The sequence below is a fragment of the Salvelinus sp. IW2-2015 genome, linkage group LG4q.1:29 (genome assembly GCF_002910315.2).
Source record: "Salvelinus sp. IW2-2015 linkage group LG4q.1:29, ASM291031v2, whole genome shotgun sequence".
Lineage (NCBI taxonomy): Eukaryota > Metazoa > Chordata > Actinopteri > Salmoniformes > Salmonidae > Salvelinus > Salvelinus sp. IW2-2015.
Window position 1 is genome coordinate 53126618 of NC_036842.1, and position 12339 is coordinate 53138956.

Genomic DNA, 12339 nt, shown 5'->3' on the forward strand with positions numbered 1-12339 from the left:
CGTTGTATTCCAATTGGAAAATTACGCATTAACAATGAGATGGACTCCCAAAGACATACCTGTTGAATGTAATCTTCGTCACGCATACTCTGCCAGAGACGCAGCATGGTATCGAAGAAGATGCCACAATGCTGACTCATCAAGTTCCTGTCTCCACCACAAGGTCGTGAACCTCGAGTTCTGCCATCTGTAATACATAAGAAACAATATGATTGAGTTGAACATCTTCATTCAGACACTTTGTTCAGAACCTGGAACACACAGATTGCTATTTAAATAAGGTTGATGACTTACGGAGCAGACAAAGACTCCAGTTGTCACAATACAGGATTTTGTTATGTTGCCCTTTACACTCGTACCCAGAAACTTTTGCAAATGTTTTGTTGTCTGTAATTGTTTTTGTCTTATGTCGCACTTACCTCATATTTTCCAGGAATATTCTTATCATGTTACTGATTGTATCCAGAGTATTTTCAGATTTCGTTAATATTTCTGCTTCTGCTATTGTTGTGTCCTCACCTTTGGTCTAATAATGTTCACATAATCTCCAAACTGTTCCCTTTCAATTGCTACCATGTTTGTGCCTATGCATTTCATATTTCTTCTGTAAGAAACATTTCAATTTAGCCCTATCCATATAGGCCAATTCCCAGGAGGGTCTAAGGTTAATATACCACAACCATGACTTCCCATGTGTTTTGGAATTGAGGTATGGAGAGGGTTGAGGTACCCCAGCAAGTCTAGACCCTCTGACCCGATGCCTTGGCAAGAGCCTTTTGACTCATACACTCTGATCTGCTTGGACGCACCATCAAAGACCTGTCGAAAATATTCAATACATGCATATCTCATGAGACCTCATGACATGACATGGAAATTTGTCTTAGGTCTTCAACATGTCACAAAAATCATTAACTGGACAGGCACCTAAAGGATGCAATGGTCCCCTTTCTCAGGATCAGCTCCCACACACTAAGGAAGAAGGACCTTGGTTGTTTGTTTAAACATCCTGTTTGGGTTTAGAGTTTATGAGGATTTAAATAGCTTTGCAAATAAATGACTAAATATGAATCAGAAGAGGGCAGTCATTTCAAAAGGTGGTAAAGTAATTAAGTTAAATTAATCTGCAATTCATACCTTCAGGAAGGGGAGCAACTTTCACTGGGAATGGGGGGACATGTCCCCCCCACATTCTCAAATTGCCTTTTTGTCCCCGCCCCCAGTTTTAAAAACAAAACGCAGCAACGGTGTGCGTTAGTACCATGCGGACGCCTCCAAGCGGTCGGGTAGGCTTTTTGGAGTGTTTATCAGACTGGATTTAGGACCACAAGGACACCACAGAGACTGTGTGACAGGCTGTGTGAAGGCAAAGCTTCTGGAAGGCTGGCTGGACCAGCACAGGAGAGTTGAGCATAGTTCAGTGTGCACTGGCTACTCTTTAGTTGACTGATGTAGTTGGCAAGGTAACTTTCAGAAGTAAATTAACTTGGCAAGCTTTCGCCAGTTGATGCACCTTTAGAGAGAGAGCTGGCCAAAAGTTGGTTTACATTAGCTATTATTTTTGCCTCAATCAAACTAGACCTGAATCAAACGATGAAACCATCGGCCAAACGATTGAAGATTGATATTCTGACGTTTTTTTCAGTGCAATCTGAGTTGTATTAGCAGTGGCGACCCGTCATTCATGAGTCCCACATTTTTAGCAAAAAACATTTTTTGCATGTTATTTTGGCATTAATACGTGTCACATATCAGTTTGCAAACAATGTAAAAAAAAAATCATTGAGTTAATAAAGCCTCTATACAAACATGGTCTCTTTTTTGCTTTCTTGAGTAAGGCAGATCCAAAATGCAGGTGTTTCAGCCTAGCTCAGTGCTTTCTGTGGTGGTGGGGCAGCCAGCGGAAAATACGGAGCGTAGGAGTTGGTAATGTTCTCCAGTTGCACCGTGATTGGCTCATTGTTCTGTCACTCATGGGGACACTACTCCACTGACGAATCTAAGGGTAGAGCTCCAAAATTCAAGCCCCTTGGGTGCTGCCATAGAGTTACATTAGAAGTGCCCATCGGAGAAGGCTCAATGTCATTGGCCACAGATAAAATGACTCCAAATCACGTTATACCTACAGTAGCTTTGATTGGACTGTCAACTTCATACTTTCAAAATCTTAGCTAGCAGTTATCATTATGAATCAAGTCAACAATCTACTGGCAAATCCTGTTTAATCCTTGTCAAATGAAGAGAAATAATGAGGAGAAATTATAGATAAAACGTATCAGTGCTCATTGGCCATTGGACATAAACATTACACAACAAGTTGGAAATCGCAAATTCAAGTGGTTTGGAAGGAATCAGTGGCTAACTGCAAGCATTACACAGCAATCACTAGCCTGTTATTCAGTGGAGTGGGTGTGTGGTCCCAATTCTGGGTTTAAGGGTCTCTTTTCCAAGCTTAAAATGATAAACATTGGCCATGCTGTCAATCCAGCATGATTTCTGCCGTGCTCAAAATACATTTTGAATGGTCATCCAACTTGGAATTGTAAGTCAGGAACTCAGGGAACTTCTAGATCTACGACCTGAAAATCACTGACGTTTGTTTCCGAGTTTCCAGTTGTCTTGAAAGCACCATAAATCCAGTGAATGCCAGACTTTGATGACAAAGTTTGATGACCAAATTTGCCCATGAAGGAACACTGGGCCACCTTCTTGTTCAAGTGAGCACAGCACAACAAGGTGAGCCCAAAAATGTCTTGCATGCTGCTGCATAAATTATGTAATAAGCCAGAGAGATATGCATACTGTAGCTAAGAAAGTAATACCAAGTGTATGTTGTGTAGTAAGCTTTTAGTAGCCCATGTGCCTCACCCTAGTAATTTGGTATATTTTCCCCTCCTAATTTCGCCTACTGTTTTGACTTGGTGGTGCACATGTAGCCTATAACCTGTTTTAGAGAAATGTAATCATCGAATATTGTAAGAGCTTTCATTGTCTGCTTATGTGCCCCCTTTATTTATCCTAAGCTTCTGACTTGGTGTACAGGGAGAACACTGTAAGAATGGTCCCTGTTCTGAATTGTGTCGCTGTACATTTCAAAGTGCTGAACAAGTAGTTATATTGACTACGTCCTTCCTAACTCGCTCATTAATGTCTTCATCGCAATTAGGGATTGCCTCTTATCCGTTTGTCGTCCCTTTATGCCAAAGTTCATACATCTCAATTGTCAGTAGAAATCACATTTATTTAAGCAAGTCAGCCATATCAGCTATGTTTTTTTAAAAGGCAGTAAATGAGGCTGAATGAACTGTTTCGCTGTCATACAATGCTATTCTGATAGCCAGGTGTAGCAGTGGTAAGGTGTTGGGACTGCTGTTGGGACTCTGCTGGGACAGCTTTATGTAGGCCCTAAACATTTGTCACCATTATAGTGCAATTAATGTATTGTTTAGTGTTGTGTTGTGTAGTGGCTTTGATGACATGCCACTGTGTATTAGTCAGTATGTCAGTGTAACGGTATTGATCTGTCAATTTCCCAAGATAATTCCCTACTTTTCAGTTGTTCTTTTGTTAGGCTATTAGTGAAAGGTGCCACACAATATTGATTATTGTATTATCATGGATCTAGTTCAGTCTTATCAATCACTTAAACATATTTAATAATCTCTTACCTAGCTTGATGACTGTGGGCTTTTTTGCTTACTTTTTGTTGTTATAAATAGAGATGCTAGAAGGGTAATGGGTCATATTAGATTGTGTAGAAATGCAGGAAATGTGCTTTATTAGCCCCCCCAAAAATGGGAGGACCCCCAGACCCCCTGCCAAGTTATGTCAAACAAAAGATTGTAAAATATACCGTGTCCGTAAAATGTATATACTATGCATACGCTGGAAGTATAAGCCTAAGTCTTGTTGTCCATTAGTTTACTCCAATTAGGGGACGGATGGTAGGGTTAGGGGAAAATAATAAAGGAAAATGTATATTTTTTTATTTTTAAAATCTATATATATTTACAAAAAAATACAGTGCCTTCGGAAAGTATTCAGACCCCTTGACTTTTTCAACATTTTGTTACGTTACAGCCTTATTCTAAAATTGATTAAATATTCAAATGTCTTCATCAATATCATCAACACAATACCCCATAATAACAAAGCGAAAACAGGTTTTTAGAAATGTTTGCAAATTTATAAAAAATTAAAAACAGAAATACCTTATTTACATAAGTAAGAGAAGGGCCTTGGTCAGGGAGGTGACCAAGAACCCAATGATCACTCTGACAGAGCTCTAGAGTTCCTCTGTGGAAATGGGAGAAGCTTCCAGAAGGACAACAATCTCTGCAGCAGTCCACCAATCAGGCCTTTATGGTAGAGTGGCCAGACGGAAGCCACCCCTCATTTAAAAGGCACATGACAGCCTGCTTGGAGTTTGCCAAAAGGCACTCTCACACCATGAGAAACAAGATTCTCTGGTCTGATGAAACCAAGATTGAACTTTTTGGCCTGAATGCCAAGCGTCACGCCTGGAGGAAACCTAGCAGGGACTGGGAGACAAGTCAGGATTGAGGGAAAGATGAACAGTACAGAGAGTACAGAGAGATCCTTGATGAAAACCTGGTCCAGAGCGCTCAGGACCTCAGACTGGGGCAAATGTTCACCTTCCAACAGGAGAACGACCCTAAGCACACAGCCAAGACAACGCAGGAGTGGCTTCAGGACAAGTCTCTGATTGACCTTGAGTGGCCCAGCCAGAGCCCGGACTTGAAACCCGATTGAACATCTCTGGAGAGACCTGAAAACAGCTCTGCAGAGATGCTCCCCATACAACCTCACAGAGCTTGAATGGATCTGCAGAGAAGAATGGAAGAATCTCCCCAAATACAGGTGTGCCAAGCTTGTAACGTCAGACCCAAGAAGAGTGGAGTCTGTAATCGCTGCCAAAGGTACTTCAACAAAGTACTGAGTAAATGGTCTGAATACTTATGTAAATGTTATATATTCATTTTTTGAATTTTTATACATTTGCAAAAAATTCTAAAAACCTGTTTTTACTTTGTCATTATGAGGTATTGTGTGTAGATTGATGGGAAGAAAAAAATATTAAATCCATTTTAGAATAAGGCTGTAACGTAACAAAATGTGTAAAACGTCAAGGTCTGAATACTTTTCAAATGCTCTGTATTTGATACCATTTCACTTATTCCACTCCAGCCATTACCACAAGCCAGTCCTCCCCAATTAAGGTGCCATCAATCACCTGTGCCAGTAACTGCCGATCATCCCTTGAGCAAGGCACTTAACTTGCTCCAATGATTCCATTGTATTATAAGGGATTTGGATTTATAGCATTCAACTTTATTTAGACTACATGACATTTTTGTAATTTTTTATCTTTTACTCATGGGTTTTTCAATAATAGGGTATTGTAATGCTAGCATTGCAAACAACTGGGAGGACCACCTACCAGTAGGCATACATGTGGTGTGGTTTTTTTCAGCGACATGTCTTGCTGCACCTACATTTCTTATGACACTGATGACCAAATTCAATAGCATTTTTCAATTCATTGAGTATGTTGCAACAATGACTGACAGTTGAGAAAATAGAGAACAGATTCAATACCATTTTTAGGTAAGCTAAATATGAATCCTTTATTTTCAAAAACCATACACAGCACTCAATAAGTTTCAAAAATAAATATCAACCACAAGAACCATTTACACTGCTCAAAATAAACAGACATTAAGTACTTTTTTAAAAACCAATTATTTAGATATAAAAATGTATAATCCATAAAGAGATTGATAAACATTCATTCCCAATTGTGGAATGAAACTACAGAGAAACACAAAAGTGACCTACGGAAACGTTCTCCCATTTTTACCACCTAAGTACTTTCTTTGGATTTATACCTATCTTTCGATGCCGTTTGTAATTGCACCACAGGGAAGAAATCCAAAATAATTATGTCGTCAAATTAACTGTGACCCTGACATGGATTCCAGATACATAAAATTGATCCTATACTGTGAAAAGTTGCATTAAAAAAGTGTAATGAAGTTAATAATTTTTAGACCATAATGTAACAAAACTATTTTTTTAAATCCAGTTCTCCACTGCCCAGGACCTCTTTTTTTGTTCTAGCATTCCTGGTTATTAGGTGTCTGTCTTTTTTTTATAGCACTTGGTAAACATTTAGGCTATTTCCAATGACAGTGTGAGGGTATTTGGACTTTTGGCTTGCAAAACATTTTAAATCATTTTCCATCCTCTCCCAACTGATGATACCTTGACTTTTGTGACAGATGAAAGCTACAGCTCTCTCTAAGAAGATACAAAGCTAGGCTATATTTTACAAAATGTAAGTCTCCCTAAAGGAGGTTTAGTGCAATAAAGTACTCTGTGCTGAGAGTCTTTTGTGTCTTGAGTATTTTATGTTTCCTAAAAAATACAACATTCTCCCAGGTCACGAGAGAGATCAAAATTAAACGAGTATCACTTAATCAACTCATACTGTACATGTTAATGATATGGAGAATCAAGTTATTTCTGTTAGCTGGACGAACCCATTGATACTATTTTGTGAAATACCACTCAGGTCCTTAAAACCATTCAATAAATGTAATTCCTTTGAATTAGGTTATTTTTGATCAAACAACAACTTTCTCTTGATTTCAAAATCCTAAAAATAACAATCTACTCGCTTTACAAAATGTTCTCTACAGAAAAATCTGAAACAGTAACTGGTTTCTCCTCTCTTTTTCTGTAATGTATGGATCTTCATAATGAGCCTGTCAATGGATCAGTGGTCAGTGCTTATGATCAGTGGTCTAGATTGAAAGCACTAGGGACACAAATAGGAGCTCCACCACTTTCTAGTAATCATGAAATTGAGTTTTGGAATGATTTGGGAACAAAGTTAAAGAGATTCTCCGGTACTTTAGTTTACTAGAGTTTACTTTAGCCAGTCGTTCTGAAAGTAGCAGCACTCACGAGCCAAAAGCGGTCCCTGAAGATTGCTTACTACGTCACATATGTGCATAAATGTGCACCATGTCATTGCTATATCTCTCGCTCTCTCTCTCTCTTCTGTGTCCACTGAGCCGGTGGGCCTGCCCTGCAACTTCATTGGATAACACTGGGCAGGCCTCTTGCTAGCTGTCACTCAAATGCTGAAGCTCATTGGCTAGAACTTGAATTGCTAGGGGGCTGACCCACGTGGGGAGAAATGTAGGGAAAATTGCGCTGCAAAGCTTCAAGAAAACAATCACTATCAAAATAAGGATTTCTTGGCTAATTGAGATAAGAGTAATTATGCTCATAGATTATGCAGGTATGTACTACATATTGACACATTCAGCCCAAAGCTGGAGGTTTATAAAACAATTTCTTAGTCGCCAAAGTACCGGAGCATGTCTTTTAATATTTACAGTGTGGAAGTGTGAACATGGATATTTGAGGACATTTTCCAGTTTTCTCAATGTCTTCTTATAAACCAATTTCTTCTTACTTCACTAGATATTTATATGTACCTAGAAAAAACCCTACCAAATAGAACCTGCAGGCATATTAGTTCAGTTTCAACAGAAACCTTGCTTTTCTCCTAAAAGACAGCAATATCTAAAATACATTATAAATTTTTTTCATTTCGCAGTATGCAGCCCCACTTTGTACATATTATAACGTTGGTTTTTCACGGACACTCAAAGTTTCACAAACGTGTAAACAGGGTTGCTTTCACAACATGAATGAAATCATAAAAATATATAAATAGCCAATGCATGAATTCTTTAGAAGTACTGCTGATGTACAGCAATGCATACCAGTCTCCCTGTTCATTTAATTACACCAAAAAACGGTCTATAATTCTTCCACGCAAAATGTGCACCTCTCCTCGATACAAGACCAAAAAATGTTTTAGGAACCAAACATATAAGTAAAAACAGAAACCCATGAGGCTTCCAGAAGCCCTCTCTCCCCACGTCTTGGTATTGTGAAGTGGACTGAGGTGAGTGGGTAATTACTGGTATTAGGGCCCAGCTCAGAGGGAGGTCTCCAGGCTGTGCAGCGGGCTCCCAGGGCGCGGCGGCAGCGCAGCACTCTGGGGGATCCCGCCAGTCTTTGGGCTCTCTTTGTAGAAGGGGATGATCCTGTCCACAGCATTATTGTTCTGGTTGGGCGTGGATGGAAGGGTGGCCAACGTGGAGGGTGGGGGCAGGGTCTGTGCAGCGTTGCGCTTGGTGGGAGCATCGTTCTCCCCCTCTGTGTCGTCGATGAGGGGGATCTGCGGCTCCGAGTCTTCTATCCGGAACTCCGGGGTGGTCATGAAGTTGTGGATTGAGTTGCGGGACTCAGGGGTCTCCAGGCCTTCGTAGGGGGACAAAGTGTCTTGGAAGGCATTCACTACGCGGATCTGGATGGTTTGGAGATGAAGACACAGTCAAAATTTTAGTATTGAGTCCCCATCGAAAGTTAAAGCACAATCCTGAGTTTGTATCCTTGGTTTGGTGTAAAGCTGAGGGATGATTGTGAGCTGAGATGTAATTATGAGTTGATCAAACAAACCTGAGTCTGGATCCTGCCCAGGCCTCTGCACCAGAGCACCTGCCCCCTTCTCATCTCCATCTCACCATGGTCGATCTCATCCAGGTCCTCCATCTCCTCCAGCTCATCCTCAGGGATCTCCTCCTGCTGCGTGCCATGACCTGCAGACTTCAGGAACTTCAGCCGGCTGGTGGGGACAGTGGTGACCACCTAGAAATGAACAGACAGGAACTCAAATGTTGTCACTAATTTGTGACAAAACAGTTGTGACAAAGCTTCATAACAGCCAAGTAGATCATTGGAAGACATTAGAAACCTGTGAGAATCTCACCTGGCCCCATAGAAGACATCCAAAGCCCAAGAACACACACCAGAGCCACTGGTCGATGCTGAGGCCCACACAGCTGAAAGGTTTCCCTCCAAACTGAACGATCACAATCTGGACAAGAAAACACAGGTTGATTAGAGAGCAATGTTATTTTCTGTCCAATGTGAAATCTCCTCTGTGTGAATATCCTGTATGGATCTGAAGGCGAGCTCACCTGGATAATGAACGTTCCGAACACAATGGAGCAGAAGATCATGTTTTTGAAAATGCCGTCAAAGACGTTACGCTCGCCGTGGATCTTGCGAGCGTTGATTTCGTTGAAGAGCTGCATCATGACGAAGGTGTTGAAAACAATGGTGTAATGTTCCGAGGGAGGGGCATGGAGAGGCGCATACCTCCCGCTGTCAATGTCGAAAATCTGCTCCCCTGTGGTGGCAATATACAGGTACATAATAACAAGGCCCACTGGGGACAAGCAATACGGATCAAGTCATTTATTAGATCAATACATTTGCTTTCATATCTTCATAAAGAATAAAGTTAGATGTCCAAATGGCACGACTAACTAATTTGAACCCAGGCGGTACTCACCAGTAGGGATGCAAAGCTACTGGTAATTTACCAAAGTTAAATCTATGGCAATCTATGGTAACTATGGTAATTTATACTTGAATAACTTGAATTTAAAAAATTTATTCATATATAGTAAACACTTTTTATATCAAAGGGCAGTGGTGGAAAAAGTCTCAATTGTCATACTGTAAAAGTAAAGATATTAAAAGTGAAAGTCACCCAGTAAAATACTACTTGAGTAAAAGTCTAAAAGTATTTGGTTTTTTCTAAAAGTATTTTCACAACTGTGACCTTAATTGCCTACCGTCTGTAAGCTGTTAGTGTCTTAACGACCGTTGAACAGGTGCAGGTTCATTAATTGTTTATGGTTCGTTGAACAAGCATGGGAAACAGTGTTTAAACCCTTTACAATGAAGATCTGTGGAGTTATTTGGGTTTTACCTAATTATCTTTGAAAGACAGGGTCCTGAAAAAGGGACATTTCTTTTTTTGCTGAGCTTATTAAGCAAACCAGACAGCACAATATTTTTTTAATGTTTTAACGGATAGCCAGGGGCCTACTCAAACACATAATTTACAAACAAAGCATTTGTGTTTAGTGAGTCCGCCAGATTTAATGAAGTACTTTACACCACTGTCTAGGGATGGATCGAAATATAGAGAAAGGTTACCTGGAGGAAAATGGGGGAGGGTCATTATTTTTTAATTTCAATCAAGGAGAGGGTTTAGTCTTTTTTAATCTAGTCCAGGGGAGGGTCATGTAATTTGTCATTGATGAAATCTCTATATTTCTCAGTGTTTGAGTTGTTTATCTTTGTGTGTCTGATGCTGCCCCTTATCTCTGATTCTCCGCTGGGCGGGCAATATCAATAGGCTATAGGCTACGAAGTGCATCCTCTGAGAGGCACAGAGCAAAGTTATATTTCTAAGATAGCTGCTGGGATGGTATAAATACAACTAGGCTGCATTACACCCATTACTCCCTGAGCCCCGGCCTGCTCTGTTCTTGCTGATCAAAAATATTTTTGTGTGCTGCCTAACCAATGGCTCTGCTGTATAGGCCTACAGTGGCAGTTCAGGAGGAGAGTCAAAGGCTTCTTCCCAATATTTTATTTATTTATTAGGCCTAGTCCAAAGAATCTTGCTCCCGGACTAGCCTATAGCCCAGGTCTTTCCAACCCTGTTCTTGGAGAGCTACTCTTCTGTAGGTTTTCGCTCCAACCTCAGCTGTAACTAACCTGATTCACCTTATCAACCAGCTAATTATAAGAATCAGGTGTGCAAGATTACGGTTGGAGTGAAAACCTACAGGACGGTAGCTCTCCAGGAACAGGCTTGCTGAAACCTTCATTTTAAACACCAATTGTATCCACTATTTATTCTTAGGATAATGTTTTAATTAATTGCATTATTTTATATATTAGGCCACACATAGGGCCAGACATAATTTCAGACACCTGTGATAATATGAATTACCCAAAAGGGGCACTTTGAAAGTTTCCAGTAATATACCCTCCCTTTGCAACACTACTCACCGGTGAAGAGCAGGGTGAAGATGACAGTGAGCTGGTAGACAGCATGGCCCAGGATGTTCTTCATCATGGTGCGGGAGATGAGGGGCTTGTTGCGGCCATACGGTTTCCTCAGCAACAGAGACTCGGTGGGGGGCTCAGTGGCCAGGGCCAGGGAGGCAAAGGTGTCCATGATCAGGTTCACCCACAGCATCTGGACAGCTTTGAGAGGAGAGTCCTGGGGGAGATGTAGTTTGTGTTATGTATAGCTCCCCACTTTTCAAAGACCGTTGTAACTTGTAGACTTGATAAGAAAAACTCCCTATAGTGAGTCAGCCGCTCTCTAGTTGACCTATGCATCCCCTTTTCAAGCAGAAAGACAAGATGGGTAGGATGAACATGACAGCAATACGGTGTCTCACCTGTGTGATGCATGCTCCTGTGAAGGCCACGATGACAGCCACCACGTTGACTGTCAACTGGAACTGGAGGAACTTGGAGATGCTGTCGTAGACGTTCCGCCCCCACATCACCGCCTTGACGATGCTGCTGAAGTTGTCGTCTGTCAGGATGATGTCTGAGGCCTCTTTGGCTACGTCCGTGCCCGCAATGCCCTGTGGGGACAGCATGTCACAGCGCATTAGTCACAGGACCAAAAGTACCCGTCTGGTCAAATCAGAGAGACAACATACTCATGAAATATTGATGGGATATAACATACGCCAGATCTTGAAGTATAAAAATACCATACCATGGCAAATCCAACATCCGCTTTCTTCAAGGCAGGGCCGTCATTAGTACCATCTCCTGTTACAGCAACAACTTGTCTTGGTTCTAGTACAGTGCTGTCCATTATACCTGTGAACAGAGGAAAGCATCATCTCTTTAGATAATAATAATATGTAAGACCTAAAAATGTATCTGTAGTGATAAATGAAAAAATACCCCCCAAACATACCTTTTACTAAAGTATGTTTGTCAGTGGGTGAGGATCTTGCAAGCACACGGAGTTTAGGCCAAATCTTATCAATGCGTTCTTGCTCAATCTGGAAGTAGATTGCTTCTTGGGTCACTCTATCATCACCATTTTTCTCCACAGAAACAGATGCATTTTGTGAGAGAAAGAGAGGAATATTACCTCTCCCAGTTGGTTTCTTATCCGTCGGTTGAACTCTTTGCCGTCTATACAGAGGAAATCATCTCCGGGGTGCACTATGCCACACTTACTGGCAATGGCGCGAGCCGTGTCGATGTTGTCCCCTGTGACCATGCGCACCGTGATGCCAGCGCGCTGACACCTCTTAATGGCGTCAGGAACCTAGGGTGGAAGAAAAATACTTTCTTTTTCAGATTATAGAAATGTGGGTTTTGCTTATAATCTAACAC

At 41.1% G+C, this 12339-nt stretch overlaps 1 protein-coding gene across 1 annotated transcript in view; it reads right to left on the reverse strand.

The window, feature by feature from the left end:
- Positions 1–7400: 7400 nt before the first annotated feature.
- Positions 7401–12339, reverse strand: part of LOC111962161 (plasma membrane calcium-transporting ATPase 1-like) — a 28074-nt gene continuing 23135 nt past the window's right edge. The window contains exons 13-21 of the mRNA XM_023985028.3: positions 12092–12271; positions 11912–11999; positions 11705–11811; positions 11376–11567; positions 10978–11191; positions 9084–9295; positions 8873–8980; positions 8563–8751; positions 7401–8410 (exon numbers count right to left, since the gene is read on the reverse strand). Coding sequence (XP_023840796.1) covers positions 8039–8410; positions 8563–8751; positions 8873–8980; positions 9084–9295; positions 10978–11191; positions 11376–11567; positions 11705–11811; positions 11912–11999; positions 12092–12271 — 1662 coding nt within the window. The 3' untranslated portion in view covers positions 7401–8038. The remainder of the gene's footprint in view (positions 8411–8562; positions 8752–8872; positions 8981–9083; positions 9296–10977; positions 11192–11375; positions 11568–11704; positions 11812–11911; positions 12000–12091; positions 12272–12339) is intronic.